Source organism: Pholcus phalangioides, unplaced genomic scaffold, assembly GCF_987345545.1.
Source record: "Pholcus phalangioides strain wild (caught in Gottingen) unplaced genomic scaffold, Ppha-v1.0 ptg000002l_1, whole genome shotgun sequence".
Lineage (NCBI taxonomy): Eukaryota > Metazoa > Arthropoda > Arachnida > Araneae > Pholcidae > Pholcus > Pholcus phalangioides.
In genome coordinates, this window is record NW_028301595.1 from 5,729,486 (window position 1) to 5,748,173 (window position 18,688).

Below are 18,688 nucleotides of genomic sequence, written 5' to 3' on the forward strand. Positions count from 1 at the left end.
GACCCCTGCCTTAATGCAATCCTTTAAATCAGGGCTCAACTCCCTTGAGTTGAAAAAAAAAAAAGCATGGCACACATATTTGTAGCATAAGGGTCTGAAAGGGATATAATAATCAAACATTGTTAGAAATCAAGCACGTAACATTCGGAATTTATTGGGAGTACAATAATCCAGAATTTTTACAGGAGTGTCAAAATTTAATTTTTGACATGTATATCAAATTTATATTGGAAACGATTAGATGTATTAAATTTTTGTTTTTTATTATTATTTTGGTGTGCAGGCCGCTCAGATAATCCTTGGGCGAGTTTTTGAAGGATGCTCTCAAAACTCTGCACTGTCAGGCATTTCAGGAGTTTGTCATCCAGAGCAAATTCTCAATCTTTCGGTGAGTAATCAACCATATTATTATTATTATTAGTGAAATAATATTCATGTAATGCGATGATGAGATATACTGTTAATAACATATTAATTAACTAGAGTAATGTGTGAATTTTTACGGAAAAACAAATTTTTAATGATTTTTTTTGTGGCACTATCAGAAAAATGATAAATCGAGAAAGAATTTTTTTATTTCTATATAGACTTTTATATAAGTGATTCCCAGAACTACTCTCAAAGCTCTCGATTCTTAGAAACGTTCCAAAGTTTCGGAAGTTTTTAGAACTTTCCAAAAAGTTTTCGAAGTCTTATGACACTATTTCTAAATAAGGAACATCCATGGGACCAGACTTTTTTGTCCCTAAGATAGAGGTGTCCCTTAAACAGAGGTCTGACTGTGTATGTCTCAAAAAGTCTTGGAATTATCCAAAAAATTTTTGATTCTCAGAACTGTCCAATACATTTCCGGCTCTCAGAAGTGTCTGAAAAACTTTCGATTCTCAGAACTGTCCAATACATTTCCGGCTCTCAGAACTATCTAAAACGAAATTTCGAATCTCAAAGCTGCCCAGTTTTCAGAGTCGGGTTCTCAAGGTTCCGGTTCTCAGAGCTGTCTAATAAAGTTCCGGTTATCAGAAAACTGTCTAATAAAGTTCCGGTTCTCAGAAAACTGTCTATTAAAGTTCCGATTCTCAGAGCTGTCTTTCTGACCTTCAGAACTGTCCAAAACTAAATTTCGATTCCTAGAACTGTCCAAAACTAAATTTCGATTCCTAGAACTGTCCAAAACTAAATTTCGATTCCTAGAACTGTCCAAAAAACTTCGATTCTCAAAGCTGTCAAAAAAAGTTCCGCTTCTCAGAACTGCAAAAAAAAAATCAACTCTCAGAACTGTCCAAAGAAATTTCAGATCCTATGTGCTGTCCGAAAAAAAATTCAGATTCTCGGACTGTCTGAAAAGATTTTCCGATTCTCGGAACTGTCCAAAAAAATTTCCGATCCTCCGAATTGTATAAAAATTATCCGATTCTCCGAACTGTGTCTAAAAAGATTTTTTGATTCCCTTAACTGTTCAAAAAAGTTCGATTCCCAGAACTGACCAAAAAGTTCCGTTTCTCAGAGCTGTCAAAAAAAAAATTCCGATCCTCAGAACTGTATAAAAACACTTCATTTTCAAAACTGTCTAAAAAGTTCCGGTCCTCAAAGCTGTCAAAAAAAAATCGACTTCAGAGAGAAGAACTGTCCAGAAAACTTTCCCATCTCTCCAGAACTATGCAAAAAAATTTCCGATCTACTAAGAACTATCCAAAAAATTTTTGATTATTGAAATTCTCAGAACATTCTCGGACAATTCCTGATTCTAAAACTACACTGAAAAGTTTCACGAGCTTAAGAACTGTTAAAAATAATTTTTGAGTCTAAGAACACAATAGGTTTTGCAAGTATCAGAAATGCGCAAAAAAGTCTCCATGAACTTCAGAAACTGCGTCAAAAAAAAATATCCAATTCTAAGAAAAATCCCCAAAATTTCTGAGAGCTCTAGGGTTTTTGTATCAAAAGATTTCGATTCTCTGGACTATTACAAAAGTTTCAGAAGTCGCAGAAAAGTCAAAGGTTTTTTTAAATTCTCAATCCGATGATTATGCATAATCACCAAGCATTTTGGTAAGTTTGATAAATTTTGCGAATTTATGTGGTTATGCATACATAGCTCGCATTTAGTAAATATGATATATTATATACATCGATGAGTTATTTAAATTTACTAGACATTTTACTCAAACTTCAGTCTAGAGAATGATAGATTCGATCGGTGATATTATTTTGAAGAATTTTGATAAATGTGAAGAAAACTAGCGATCCTGCAATTTTCACACACACACACACAAACGTTAATTCAGAATTTTCATAAATTCTGGAATTATACTTTCCGTTAAATCTGAATTTTCAAGTGTTCTGGAATTTTTCTACCGTTAATTCTGTACTTAGTCAATTCTGGAATTATATTTCTTTCGTTAATTCTGTATTTAATCAAATCTGGAATTATTTATTCCGTTACCTGTGTATTTCATCAATTCTGGGATTATTTCTACAGTTAATTCTGAATTTTCATTGTTGTTGGAATTGTTTCTTTCAATTATTTTTAATTCCTCAAATCTAAGATTTTCATTAGTTTCGGGAATTGTTTCTCCCATTGGTTTAAAATTACACTTGGTGCTGAATCAATTTTTTTGCTAATTTACATTTAACAGTGTGTCCAAAATTTTTTTCTATGGATATTTCTCAGCATATTCATGTATATTCTGAAATGACAGATGCCAATTCCTTCCCCTCACAAAATATATAAAATTGGGACAAAGGGAGGTCCTTTGGAGGAGGTTTTTGGTACCCCGAAATTGTTTGGACGCACCGGGTCCCGCATCTGGTATGAGCAGCTGCATATATGCATGGGTTAAACATCGCTCAATTCATTGAAATCTTATTAGAAGTATGACAAAAAAAAAATTAGCGTGGAATCAGGGCTTCTTCCTCATAACTTTGGTAAAAATGTATAATTCATATTTGGCCAAGGCCCGAACTTATTTTTGGAGCCCCCTCTTTTCACAGCGTTCGTTGAGGCATTGCTACAGAGTACAGGTGCCCTATAAATTCGTAAATAGTTTAAAAATTGAAGGAATCGATATATTTGAGTGCGGTTTGCGTAAGTCATTCGAAGGTGATTCTTTTTTTTCTTTTTTTTTTGGTACAAAAAAAAAATGAAAGTTCAAATTTTCACCGGTAGTGGGCGCCGCAAGAATGCAAATCAATGAAAATACAAATACAAATACAACGCCACAACAGGCAAATTGCCCAACGAGGTGGCTGACTTAAGAACATCATGGATCCCCGAGCCATTTTTTGGAGGCTCTACCTACTACTGCTACACCACACATGCACTCCGCCCACACCCCCCCCCCCGCGGAACCCCCAACGAATCGGTACATGCGAAAATGTGCGTGTACGTGTAGTGAAACCTGACGTGAAGTTTTTTTTTGTTTCTCTGTAATGCTTGTTATGTGTAGTGCTGCCATCTGCCACCAGTTTTTCTAACTATGAGTGAAGTGTTATGATTGAATGATTTATCGTTGTAGGACTGTCGCTCTCTGTGGGGAGATCGGCTCGCATTTGCGCCTTGAAGTTGGGAACCACAGAAAACCAACTTCAGCCGACCACCACTGTGGGGTTCGAATCCGGATCCTCGCATCTAATCAATGTAATCAATGTAAATCAGAGTCCAAAAAATTCAGGGTGTACGATTATAACCATGCATTTTTAATGCGGAATGCAAGGATTTTTCGCCGAGTCCTGCCCTCAGGGCTATGTGCACTTTTAAATTTTCATTACTGTTGCTTATATTAGCTTTTCATTGGTGGATAAAGCAGTATTGGTGAAGTTGTTATGCTTCAGCCACGAATACCCGGCTGAACTTCAGACCGTATTGAAGAAAGGTTCAGGTCCAATCACTGTACAGCCCTGCATCGACAACAAGAATTTGAACTAATTTTTTACCCCCCTCCCCCTCCCCCCGCCATTAGAAAAAGTTTTCGGAAACCGCATTCAAATATGTTTATGAGTTTATAATAATTTATCGATCGGAATTTTTTTTTTTAGTTCTGAGAATCGACGCTTTTTTTCATAGTTGTGGGAATCGAAATTTTGTTTTGGACAGTTCTGAGAATCAATTTTTGTTATCTTATTCAATCGAGAAGTTTTTGTTACAGTTCTGAGAACCGGAACTTTTCACATAGTCCTGAGACTCTAAATTCTTTTTGGACAGTTCTGAGAATTGGAAATGTTTTCGGAGACTTCTGAGAATCTAAACCTTTTGGACAGTTCTAAGAATCAAAACATTTTTATGACATCTATTTAAATATAATAACATGTCCTGACTGACTGATTCATCATCGCCGAGCCAAAACGGCTGGAGCTATATTTATGAAATTTGGTCAGTAGTTTTATTCCGTGTCGTAAAGACTCACTAAAAAGGGTTTTTCGAAATTCGGCCCCTAAAATGGTTATGGGGATTGATGGCTCGAAAGTTATATGGGGCAATCATCGCTGAGCCGAAAGCGCTGAAAGCTATAAATATGAAATTCATTCAGTATTCTATTTTTTGTAATATATAGACTCACCAAGACGGGATTTCTGGAAATGCAACCCCCAAGGAGGGAGGGGTTCATGAGGGATTCAAATGTTATTGGGAGGAATCATCGTCGAACAATTTTCAGGTTACCAAATACACGCGAGCAAAGCCGCGGGTAACACCTAGTTTGTTATAATCTTTGGGGTCATTCAAGTATTACGTCAGCATCGAGGGGGGGGGGTTCGGATATTGCTGACTTTAGATAACAAGTTGGGAGGGGGGTTTGAAGGTTGCTTACGTCATCAACCACCCCTTCTTGAAGATATGAAATATTCTAAGCTGCTGACGAAATTTTGCGAACAGGAGGGGGGGAGGTCAGTGTTTTGCTGACTTTTGCTGACAAGGGGTGGGAGAGGGAGTCAAAAATGGCTGAAAATCTGCTTACGTAATACTTGAATGGTCCCTTTACAAACTTGAAAAACGTTTGGGAAAGTTCCGAAACTGGTGAAAATTTGATCATTTCTGTGAATGGAGAAAATCTTTGGAACCTTTTTCTGAGAATCAAGAAATTTTCTAGACAAACTATGAGACCCCGTGTTCAAAGGACCTCCGAATAAGAGACACCTCTGTTTAAGGGACACTCCGAATAAGAAAAACCTCTGTGGAAGGGACACTCCGAATAAGGGAAACTTCTTTTTAAGGGACATTCTGAATAACAGAAACCTCTGTTTAAGGGACACTCCGAATAAGGGGAAACTTCTTTTTAAGGGACATTCTGAATAAGAGAAACCTCTGTTTAAGGGGACGCTCCGAATAAGGGAAACTTCTTTTTAAGGGACATTCTGAATAAGAGAAACCTATGTTTAAGGGACGCTCCGAATAAGGGAAATTTCTTTTTAAGGGAAATTCTGAATAAGAGAAACTCTGTTTAAGGGACGCTCCGAATAAGGGAAACTTCTTTTTAAGGGACATTCTGAATAAGAGAAACCTCTGTTTAAGGGACACTCCGAATAAGGGAAACTTCTTTTTAAGGGACATTCTGAATAAGAGAAACCTCTGTTTAAGGGACACTCCGAATAAGGGAAACTTCTTTTTAAGGGACATTCTGAATAAGAGAAACCTCTGTTTAAGGGACACTCCGAATAAGGGAAACTTCTTTTTAAGGGACATTCTGAATAAGAGAAACCTCTGTTTAAGAGACACTCCGAATAAAGGAAACTTCTTTTTAAGGGACATTCTGAATAAGAGAAACCTCTGTTTAAGGGACACTCCGAATAAGGGGAACTTCTTTTTAAGGGACATTCTGAATAACAGAAACCTCTGTTTAAGGGACGCTCCGAATAAGGGGAAACTTCTTTTTAAGGGACATTCTGAATAACAGAAACCTCTGTTTAAGGGACGCTCCGAATAAGGGGAAACTTCTTTTTAAGGGACATTCTGAATAAGAGAAACCTCTGTTTAAGGGGACGCTCCGAATAAGGGAAACTTCTTTTTAAGGGACATTCTGAATAAGAGAAACCTATGTTTAAGGGACGCTCCGAATAAGGGAAATTTCTTTTTAAGGGACATTCTGAATAAGAGAAACCTCTGTTTAAGGGACGCTCCGAATAAGGGAAACTTCTTTTTAAGGGACATTCTGAATAAGAGAAACCTATGTTTAAGGGACACTCCGAATAAGGGAAATTTCTTTTTAAGGGACATTCTGAATAAGAGAAACCTCTGTTTAAGGGACACTCCGAATAAGGGAAACTTCTTTTTAAGGGACATTCTGAATAAGAGAAACCTCTGTTTAAGGGACACTCCGAATAAGGGAAACTTCTTTTTAAGGGACATTCTGAATAAGAGAAACCTCTGTTTAAGGGGACACTCCGAATAAGGGAAACTTCTTTTTAAGGGACATTCTGAATAAGAGAAACCTCTGTTTAAGGGACACTCCGAATAAGGGAAACTTCTTTTTAAGGGACATTCTGAATAAGAGAAACCTCTGTTTAAGGGACACTCCGAATAAGGGAAACTTCTTTTTAAGGGACATTCTGAATAAGAGAAACCTATGTTTAAGGGACACTCCGAATAAGGGAAATTTCTTTTTAAGGGACATTCTGAATAAGAGAAACCTCTGTTTAAGGGACACTCCGAATAAGGGAAACTTCTTTTTAAGGGACATTCTGAATAAGAGAAACCTCTGTTTAAGGGACACTCCGAATAAGGGAAACTTCTTTTTAAGGGACATTCTGAATAAGAGAAACCTATGTTTAAGGGACACTCCGAATAAGGGAAACTTCTTTTTAAGGGACATTATGAATAAGAGAAACCTCTGTTTAAGGGACACTCCGAATAAGGGAAACTTCTTTTTAAGGGACATTCTGAATAAGAGAAACCTCTGTTTAAGGGGACACTCCGAATAAGGGAAACTTCTTTTTAAGGGACATTCTGAATAAGAGAAACCTCTGTTTAAGGGACACTCCGAATAAGGGGAACTTCTTTTTAAGGGACATTCTGAATAAGAGAAACCTATGTTTAAGGGACACTCCGAATAAGGGAAATTTCTTTTTAAGGGACATTCTGAATAAGAGAAACCTCTGTTTAAGGGACACTCCGAATAAGGGAAACTTCTTTTTAAGGGACATTCTGAATAAGAGAAACCTCTGTTTAAGGGACACTCCGAATAAGGGAAACTTCTTTTTAAGGGACATTCTGAATAAGAGAAACCTCTGTTTAAGGGGACACTCCGAATAAGGGAAACTTCTTTTTAAGGGACATTCTGAATAAGAGAAACCTCTGTTTAAGGGACACTCCGAATAAGGGAAACTTCTTTTTAAGGGACATTCTGAATAAGAGAAACCTCTGTTTAAGGGACACTCCGAATAAGGGAAACTTCTTTTTAAGGGACATTCTGAATAAGAGAAACCTATGTTTAAGGGACACTCCGAATAAGGGAAATTTCTTTTTAAGGGACATTCTGAATAAGAGAAACCTCTGTTTAAGGGACACTCCGAATAAGGGAAACTTCTTTTTAAGGGACATTCTGAATAAGAGAAACCTATGTTTAAGGGACACTCCGAATAAGGGAAATTTCTTTTTAAGGGACATTCTGAATAAGAGAAACCTCTGTTTAAGGGACACTCCGAATAAGGGAAACTTCTTTTCATTCTGAATAAGAGAAACCTATGTTTAAGGGACACTCCGAATAAGGGGAACTTCTTTTTAAGGGACATTCTGAATAAGAGAAACCTATGTTTAAGGGACACTCCGAATAAGGGAAATTTCTTTTTAAGGGACATTCTGAATAAGAGAAACCTCTGTTTAAGGGACACTCCGAATAAGGGAAATTTCTTTTTAAGGGACATTCTGAATAAGAGAAACCTCTGTTTAAGGGACACTCCGAATAAGGGAAACTTCTTTTTAAGGGACATTCTGAATAAGAGAAACCTCTGTTTAAGGGACACTCCGAATAAGGGAAACTTCTTTTTAAGGGACATTCTGAATAAGAGAAACCTCTGTTTAAGGGGACACTCCGAATAAGGGAAACTTCTTTTTAAGGGACATTCTGAATAAGAGAAACCTCTGTTTAAGGGACACTCCGAATAAGGGAAACTTCTTTTTAAGGGACATTCTGAATAAGAGAAACCTATGTTTAAGGGACACTCCGAATAAGGGAAACTTCTTTTTAAGGGACATTCTGAATAAGAGAAACCTATGTTTAAGGGACACTCCGAATAAGGGAAACTTCTTTTTAAGGGACATTCTGAATAAGAGAAACCTCTGTTTAAGGGACACTCCGAATAAGGGAAACTTCTTTTTAAGGGACATTCTGAATAAGAGAAACCTCTGTTTAAGGGACACTCCGAATAAGGGAAACTTCTTTTTAAGGGACATTCTGAATAAGAGAAACCTCTGTTTAAGGGGACACTCCGAATAAGGGAAACTTCTTTTTAAGGGACATTCTGAATAAGAGAAACCTCTGTTTAAGGGACACTCCGAATAAGGGAAACTTCTTTTTAAGGGACATTCTGAATAAGAGAAACCTCTGTTTAAGGGACACTCCGAATAAGGGAAACTTCTTTTTAAGGGACATTCTGAATAAGAGAAACCTCTGTTTAAGGGACACTCCGAATAAGGGAAACTTCTTTTTAAGGGACATTCTGAATAAGAGAAACCTATGTTTAAGGGACACTCCGAATAAGGGAAACTTCTTTTTAAGGGACATTCTGAATAAGAGAAACCTCTGTTTAAGGGACACTCCGAATAAGGGAAACTTCTTTTTAAGGGACATTCTGAATAAGAGAAACCTATGTTTAAGGGACACTCCGAATAAGGGAAACTTCTTTTTAAGGGACATTCTGAATAAGAGAAACCTCTGTTTAAGGGACACTCCGAATAAGGGAAACTTCTTTTTAAGGGACATTCTGAATAAGAGAAACCTATGTTTAAGGGACACTCCGAATAAGGGAAATTTCTTTTTAAGGGACATTCTGAATAAGAGAAACCTCTGTTTAAGGGACACTCCGAATAAGGGAAACTTCTTTTTAAGGGACATTCTGAATAAGAGAAACCTCTGTTTAAGGGACACTCCGAATAAGGGAAACTTCTTTTTAAGGGACATTCTGAATAAGAGAAACCTCTGTTTAAGGGACACTCCGAATAAGGGAAACTTCTTTTTAAGGGACATTCTGAATAAGAGAAACCTCTGTTTAAGGGGACACTCCGAATAAGGGAAACTTCTTTTTAAGGGACATTCTGAATAAGAGAAACCTCTGTTTAAGGGACACTCCGAATAAGGGAAACTTCTTTTTAAGGGACATTCTGAATAAGAGAAACCTCTGTTTAAGGGACACTCCGAATAAGGGAAATTTCTTTTTAAGGGACATTCTGAATAAGAGAAACCTCTGTTTAAGGGACACTCCGAATAAGGGAAACTTCTTTTTAAGGGACATTCTGAATAAGAGAAACCTATGTTTAAGGGACACTCCGAATAAGGGAAATTTCTTTTTAAGGGACATTCTGAATAAGAGAAACCTCTGTTTAAGGGACACTCCGAATAAGGGAAACTTCTTTTTAAGGGACATTCTGAATAAGAGAAACCTCTGTTTAAGGGACACTCCGAATAAGGGAAACTTCTTTTTAAGGGACATTCTGAATAAGAGAAACCTCTGTTTAAGGGGACACTCCGAATAAGGGAAACTTCTTTTTAAGGGACATTCTGAATAAGAGAAACCTCTGTTTAAGGGACACTCCGAATAAGGGAAACTTCTTTTTAAGGGACATTCTGAATAAGAGAAACCTCTCTTTAAGGGACACTCCGAATAAGGGAAACTTCTTTTTAAGGGACATTCTGAATAAGAGAAACCTCTGTTTAAGGGACACTCCGAATAAGGGAAACTTCTTTTTAAGGGACATTCTGAATAAGAGAAACCTCTGTTTAAGAGACACTCCGAATAAAGGAAACTTCTTTTTAAGGGACATTCTGAATAAGAGAAACCTCTGTTTAAGGGACACTCCGAATAAGGGGAACTTCTTTTTAAGGGACATTCTGAATAACAGAAACCTCTGTTTAAGGGACGCTCCGAATAAGGGGAAACTTCTTTTTAAGGGACATTCTGAATAACAGAAACCTCTGTTTAAGGGACGCTCCGAATAAGGGGAAACTTCTTTTTAAGGGACATTCTGAATAAGAGAAACCTCTGTTTAAGGGGACGCTCCGAATAAGGGAAACTTCTTTTTAAGGGACATTCTGAATAAGAGAAACCTATGTTTAAGGGACGCTCCGAATAAGGGAAATTTCTTTTTAAGGGACATTCTGAATAAGAGAAACCTCTGTTTAAGGGACGCTCCGAATAAGGGAAACTTCTTTTTAAGGGACATTCTGAATAAGAGAAACCTATGTTTAAGGGACACTCCGAATAAGGGAAATTTCTTTTTAAGGGACATTCTGAATAAGAGAAACTTCTTTTTAAGGGACATTCTGAATAAGAGAAACCTCTGTTTAAGAGACACTCCGAATAAAGGAAACTTCTTTTTAAGGGACATTCTGAATAAGAGAAACCTCTGTTTAAGGGACACTCCGAATAAGGGGAACTTCTTTTTAAGGGACATTCTGAATAACAGAAACCTCTGTTTAAGGGACGCTCCGAATAAGGGGAAACTTCTTTTTAAGGGACATTCTGAATAACAGAAACCTCTGTTTAAGGGACGCTCCGAATAAGGGGAAACTTCTTTTTAAGGGACATTCTGAATAAGAGAAACCTCTGTTTAAGGGGACGCTCCGAATAAGGGAAACTTCTTTTTAAGGGACATTCTGAATAAGAGAAACCTATGTTTAAGGGACGCTCCGAATAAGGGAAATTTCTTTTTAAGGGACATTCTGAATAAGAGAAACCTCTGTTTAAGGGACGCTCCGAATAAGGGAAACTTCTTTTTAAGGGACATTCTGAATAAGAGAAACCTATGTTTAAGGGACACTCCGAATAAGGGAAATTTCTTTTTAAGGGACATTCTGAATAAGAGAAACCTCTGTTTAAGGGACACTCCGAATAAGGGAAACTTCTTTTTAAGGGACATTCTGAATAAGAGAAACCTCTGTTTAAGGGACACTCCGAATAAGGGAAACTTCTTTTTAAGGGACATTCTGAATAAGAGAAACCTCTGTTTAAGGGGACACTCCGAATAAGGGAAACTTCTTTTTAAGGGACATTCTGAATAAGAGAAACCTCTGTTTAAGGGACACTCCGAATAAGGGAAACTTCTTTTTAAGGGACATTCTGAATAAGAGAAACCTCTGTTTAAGGGACACTCCGAATAAGGGAAACTTCTTTTTAAGGGACATTCTGAATAAGAGAAACCTATGTTTAAGGGACACTCCGAATAAGGGAAATTTCTTTTTAAGGGACATTCTGAATAAGAGAAACCTCTGTTTAAGGGACACTCCGAATAAGGGAAACTTCTTTTTAAGGGACATTCTGAATAAGAGAAACCTCTGTTTAAGGGACACTCCGAATAAGGGAAACTTCTTTTTAAGGGACATTCTGAATAAGAGAAACCTATGTTTAAGGGACACTCCGAATAAGGGAAACTTCTTTTTAAGGGACATTATGAATAAGAGAAACCTCTGTTTAAGGGACACTCCGAATAAGGGAAACTTCTTTTTAAGGGACATTCTGAATAAGAGAAACCTCTGTTTAAGGGGACACTCCGAATAAGGGAAACTTCTTTTTAAGGGACATTCTGAATAAGAGAAACCTCTGTTTAAGGGACACTCCGAATAAGGGGAACTTCTTTTTAAGGGACATTCTGAATAAGAGAAACCTATGTTTAAGGGACACTCCGAATAAGGGAAATTTCTTTTTAAGGGACATTCTGAATAAGAGAAACCTCTGTTTAAGGGACACTCCGAATAAGGGAAACTTCTTTTTAAGGGACATTCTGAATAAGAGAAACCTCTGTTTAAGGGACACTCCGAATAAGGGAAACTTCTTTTTAAGGGACATTCTGAATAAGAGAAACCTCTGTTTAAGGGACACTCCGAATAAGGGAAACTTCTTTTTAAGGGACATTCTGAATAAGAGAAACCTCTGTTTAAGGGACACTCCGAATAAGGGAAACTTCTTTTTAAGGGACATTCTGAATAAGAGAAACCTCTGTTTAAGGGGACACTCCGAATAAGGGAAACTTCTTTTTAAGGGACATTCTGAATAAGAGAAACCTCTGTTTAAGGGACACTCCGAATAAGGGGAACTTCTTTTTAAGGGACATTCTGAATAAGAGAAACCTATGTTTAAGGGACACTCCGAATAAGGGAAATTTCTTTTTAAGGGACATTCTGAATAAGAGAAACCTCTGTTTAAGGGACACTCCGAATAAGGGAAACTTCTTTTTAAGGGACATTCTGAATAAGAGAAACCTCTGTTTAAGGGACACTCCGAATAAGGGAAACTTCTTTTTAAGGGACATTCTGAATAAGAGAAACCTCTGTTTAAGGGGACACTCCGAATAAGGGAAACTTCTTTTTAAGGGACATTCTGAATAAGAGAAACCTCTGTTTAAGGGACACTCCGAATAAGGGAAACTTCTTTTTAAGGGACATTCTGAATAAGAGAAACCTCTGTTTAAGGGACACTCCGAATAAGGGAAACTTCTTTTTAAGGGACATTCTGAATAAGAGAAACCTATGTTTAAGGGACACTCCGAATAAGGGAAATTTCTTTTTAAGGGACATTCTGAATAAGAGAAACCTCTGTTTAAGGGACACTCCGAATAAGGGAAACTTCTTTTTAAGGGACATTCTGAATAAGAGAAACCTATGTTTAAGGGACACTCCGAATAAGGGAAATTTCTTTTTAAGGGACATTCTGAATAAGAGAAACCTCTGTTTAAGGGACACTCCGAATAAGGGAAACTTCTTTTCATTCTGAATAAGAGAAACCTCTGTTTAAGGGACACTCCGAATAAGGGGAACTTCTTTTTAAGGGACATTCTGAATAAGAGAAACCTATGTTTAAGGGACACTCCGAATAAGGGAAATTTCTTTTTAAGGGACATTCTGAATAAGAGAAACCTCTGTTTAAGGGACACTCCGAATAAGGGAAATTTCTTTTTAAGGGACATTCTGAATAAGAGAAACCTCTGTTTAAGGGACACTCCGAATAAGGGAAACTTCTTTTTAAGGGACATTCTGAATAAGAGAAACCTCTGTTTAAGGGACACTCCGAATAAGGGAAACTTCTTTTTAAGGGACATTCTGAATAAGAGAAACCTCTGTTTAAGGGACACTCCGAATAAGGGAAACTTCTTTTTAAGGGACATTCTGAATAAGAGAAACCTCTGTTTAAGGGACACTCCGAATAAGGGAAACTTCTTTTTAAGGGACATTCTGAATAAGAGAAACCTCTGTTTAAGGGACACTCCGAATAAGGGGAACTTCTTTTTAAGGGACATTCTGAATAAGAGAAACCTATGTTTAAGGGACACTCCGAATAAGGGAAATTTCTTTTTAATTGACATTCTGAATAAGAGAAACCTCTGTTTAAGGGACACTCCGAATAAGGGAAACTTCTTTTTAAGGGACATTCTGAATAAGAGAAACCTCTGTTTAAGGGACACTCCGAATAAGGGAAACTTCTTTTTAAGGGACATTCTGAATAAGAGAAACCTCTGTTTAAGGGGACACTCCGAATAAGGGAAACTTCTTTTTAAGGGACATTCTGAATAAGAGAAACCTCTGTTTAAGGGACACTCCGAATAAGGGAAACTTCTTTTTAAGGGACATTCTGAATAAGAGAAACCTCTGTTTAAGGGACACTCCGAATAAGGGAAACTTCTTTTTAAGGGACATTCTGAATAAGAGAAACCTATGTTTAAGGGACACTCCGAATAAGGGAAATTTCTTTTTAAGGGACATTCTGAATAAGAGAAACCTCTGTTTAAGGGACACTCCGAATAAGGGAAACTTCTTTTTAAGGGACATTCTGAATAAGAGAAACCTATGTTTAAGGGACACTCCGAATAAGGGAAATTTCTTTTTAAGGGACATTCTGAATAAGAGAAACCTCTGTTTAAGGGACACTCCGAATAAGGGAAACTTCTTTTTAAGGGACATTCTGAATAAGAGAAACCTATGTTTAAGGGACACTCCGAATAAGGGAAACCTTATTTTTAAGGGACATTCTGAATAAGAGAAACCTATGTTTAAGGGACACTCCGAATAAGGGAAATTTCTTTTTAAGGGACATTCTGAATAAGAGAAACCTCTGTTTAAGGGACACTCCGAATAAGGGAAATTTCTTTTTAAGGGACATTCTGAATAAGAGAAACCTCTGTTTAAGGGACACTCCGAATAAGGGAAACTTCTTTTTAAGGGACATTCTGAATAAGAGAAACCTCTGTTTAAGGGACACTCCGAATAAGGGAAACTTCTTTTTAAGGGACATTCTGAATAAGAGAAACCTCTGTTTAAGGGGACACTCCGAATAAGGGAAACTTCTTTTTAAGGGACATTCTGAATAAGAGAAACCTCTGTTTAAGGGACACTCCGAATAAGGGAAACTTCTTTTTAAGGGACATTCTGAATAAGAGAAACCTATGTTTAAGGGACACTCCGAATAAGGGAAACTTCTTTTTAAGGGACATTCTGAATAAGAGAAACCTATGTTTAAGGGACACTCCGAATAAGGGAAACCTTATTTTTAAGGGACATTCTGAATAAGAGAAACCTCTGTTTAAGGGACACTCCGAATAAGGGAAACTTCTTTTTAAGGGACATTCTGAATAAGAGAAACCTCTGTTTAAGGGACACTCCGAATAAGGGAAACTTCTTTTTAAGGGACATTCTGAATAAGAGAAACCTCTGTTTAAGGGGACACTCCGAATAAGGGAAACTTCTTTTTAAGGGACATTCTGAATAAGAGAAACCTCTGTTTAAGGGACACTCCGAATAAGGGAAACTTCTTTTTAAGGGACATTCTGAATAAGAGAAACCTCTGTTTAAGGGACACTCCGAATAAGGGAAACTTCTTTTTAAGGGACATTCTGAATAAGAGAAACCTATGTTTAAGGGACACTCCGAATAAGGGAAACTTCTTTTTAAGGGACATTCTGAATAAGAGAAACCTCTGTTTAAGGGACACTCCGAATAAGGGAAACTTCTTTTTAAGGGACATTCTGAATAAAAGAAACCTATGTTTAAGGGACACTCCGAATAAGGGAAACTTCTTTTTAAGGGACATTCTGAATAAGAGAAACCTATGTTTAAGGGACACTCCGAATAAGGGAAACTTCTTTTTAAGGGACATTCTGAATAAGAGAAACCTCTGTTTAAGGGACACTCCGAATAAGGGAAACTTCTTTTTAAGGGACATTCTGAATAAGAGAAACCTATGTTTAAGGGACACTCCGAATAAGGGAAATTTCTTTTTAAGGGACATTCTGAATAAGAGAAACCTCTGTTTAAGGGACACTCCGAATAAGGGAAACTTCTTTTTAAGGGACATTCTGAATAAGAGAAACCTCTGTTTAAGGGACACTCCGAATAAGGGAAACTTCTTTTTAAGGGACATTCTGAATAAGAGAAACCTCTGTTTAAGGGACACTCCGAATAAGGGAAACTTCTTTTTAAGGGACATTCTGAATAAGAGAAACCTCTGTTTAAGGGACACTCCGAATAAGGGAAACTTCTTTTTAAGGGACATTCTGAATAAGAGAAACCTCTGTTTAAGGGGACACTCCGAATAAGGGAAACTTCTTTTTAAGGGACATTCTGAATAAGAGAAACCTCTGTTTAAGGGACACTCCGAATAAGGGAAACTTCTTTTTAAGGGACATTCTGAATAAGAGAAACCTCTGTTTAAGGGACACTCCGAATAAGGGAAACTTCTTTTTAAGGGACATTCTGAATAAGAGAAACCTCTGTTTAAGGGACACTCCGAATAAGGGAAACTTCTTTTTAAGGGACATTCTGAATAAGAGAAACCTATGTTTAAGGGACACTCCGAATAAGGGAAACTTCTTTTTAAGGGACATTCTGAATAAGAGAAACCTCTGTTTAAGGGACACTCCGAATAAGGGAAACTTCTTTTTAAGGGACACTCTGAACATAAAAAAAAAATCCTTCCGATCTATAATAAAGTATCGAATTAAATGAAGCAATCACACTAACAAAAAAGAGCAACAATTTAATTAAGGCTCGGAAAACAATTTGGCTTGTCTTCTTTCTGTTCGGAGTAGAGAGAGAGAGAGAGAGATAAAAGAAAAGACGAAAAACACCTCCCAGCTCGTAGGTAATACCTTTTGACACGCGCCACATTATTAAACGTCAAGTTTTGTTAGCAGTAAGAAGATGAAGTGAAGTGATTATATACCTTGGGCCCGTTTTAAGGCTCTCGAGCATCGGCTTGTCAAGATAAAGGCCGATGAGAGCGGGTTTGATGTTTCATTTCGCTCGCGTCACTTACGTATACACACAGACTATATTACCTAGGCGGAGTTTTATATATAGCCCCCCCCCCCACCTCTGTCCTTCCTATGTACTAACACACACATGTCAAGTCTATGATGATAATAATGCTTTCAAATAATAAGGCTGCCGACCCCAGAACAACGCATCCGTATCGTTGCTAATTTTTTTCCGTAGAAAATTCGGTTTATGGGACTTTTGCCTCCGACATTTCGCCGGCGCTGACCGTGTGAGTGGGTGAGTTATCAAGCAAGTGACTGTATGAGTTACTGAGTGACCAAGGGAATGCGTGAGTGATCGTATGAGTGACCAATCGAAGAGTTGAGTGACTGTATGAGTTGACAAGAGAGTAGGTGAGTCACCAGATGAGAGAGTATGAGTGAACAAGTGGGTGGGTGAACCGTGTGAGTAAGTGACACTATGTGACCGCATGAGAGACCAAGTGAGTGCGGTCACTTACGCAGTCACAAACTTGATCATGAAAATGGTCACTCACCTAGTCACTCATACAGTTACTAACTTAATCACTAATGCAGTCACTCATATGGTCAGACACTCGATCACTCATACAGTTACTAACTTGATCACTAATGCAGTCACTCATATGGTCAGACACTCGATCACTCATACAGTTACTAACTTGATCACTAATGCAGTCACTCATATGGTCATTCACTTGATCACTAATATTGGTCATTCTCTGATACGGTCACTCGCTCAATCACTCGGTCATTCACACAGTCAGTCACTTACTTGGTCACTCATACATTTAGCCCAGGCGAAATGCCAGGGGCGAACGTATACACGGGACTCAAACCCATATGCAGTTGGTGGAAATGAAGCTTAGTTTAATTCATAACGCTTAGTAAAATCAAGCATGAAGATAATTTCCAGAATTTATAGATTATATTATGATAATTATTTCTCGAAATATCAATATTAATCTGACATATTTGCCGTGTCAAGTGTTCAATATTTTTTCATCAGTGAAAGGCATTTTACATCACTGCAGACTTGCTGTAGGACCTGCATTTCGCTCCAGGAGTTGTGCTTAAGGAATAATTGGCAATTTGACTGACAATTGGCAACTTTTTTTAGGGAAAATTTATCATGTCCCGTATTTAGGATCTCAATTCCCCGCATTTTTCTTGATCAAATTTGGTCAAGGGGATTAATTCGAATAAAACAACAACTTTACACAAACTATTTAATTTCATCTGATTTTATTTTTCACCCTTAAAAGGTCTTGAAAATGACACTTGATTGTAACGACACTTTGGTTATAACGACAAAATTCCACGTAACATTCGATTTGCTATAACCGAGTTTGAATTTATATGCACTAAAAACTGGCATAAAATGGGCACTAAAAAAACGTGGAAATATGCATTAAAAATAAAGGGCTTAAAAATGCCGAGATATTCCATGCAATGAAAAATGTATGCAAAAAATGAAAACAAATCCATCTAATAATGCCGAATCATGGCACTAAAAATGAAAAATATACGCAAAAAATGAAAAAAAAAATTTAAAAATGCTGAAATATGCATTTAAAAAAACGGGGTATGCCTTAAAAACTCTTCAATTTGCCCTAAAGTTCTGGGCTCTAGTATATGATTGAAGTTTCTTACAACCAATTTCTTAAAGAATCTTGAGGAAAAATTTTGTTGGGAATTAATTTCTTAGGGGGGGGGGGGGAGAGAATTGTCACTAACTTAGGCAAGCATGGCATCATAGAAGTATGATGTGTCACAAGAGAGAGAGAGAAGAGATAACGATTTTATTCATTTCCCCCCCTTCCGTGTCCAACGTATTTTACCATTACCTGTCTTTTTCTTCGCCCAATCAAACTGCTGGTTTAGTTTCGAAGTGGGAAGAAGACCAGTAGCTCTTTTTCTACCTACTTTCCTCTCTTTCTCCACACCACACAATGGTAGTCTGGTAGAAAAGACTATTATCGAGTACTTCTTTAAGCAAAACGCGCAAAGAAAGACATAAAGAAGGCTTGGTCCGGTTGGTATGGAAATTTTTCTGGTAGCCGATGATTTAGAGCTGGTGGTGGTCGGCTCCTTGCCTTACCATCCCCCCTCCGATATGTCCCTTTGTCTTCATAGCATCTATCCATCTATCTGGACAGATGACACTCTCCCGCAATTATACGAATCAACTGTGCGTGCGTGTGTGTGTGAGAACGGGTTATCTCGTGGACTGACTGACATCACAACCGTGAACTCATC

At 37.5% G+C, this 18,688-nt stretch overlaps 1 protein-coding gene across 3 annotated transcripts in view; it reads left to right on the top strand.

The window, feature by feature from the left end:
- The window catches only part of LOC149089131 (uncharacterized), a 60,848-nt gene that overhangs the window by 23,845 nt on the left and 18,315 nt on the right, over window positions 1-18,688 (top strand). For all 3 annotated transcript variants that reach the window (XM_089237364.1, XM_089237360.1, XM_089237355.1), the window contains one exon: window positions 284-388. In XM_089237364.1, the coding sequence (XP_089093490.1) occupies window positions 319-388 (70 nt within the window). In that variant the 5' untranslated portion in view covers window positions 284-318. The remainder of the gene's footprint in view (window positions 1-283; window positions 389-18,688) is intronic.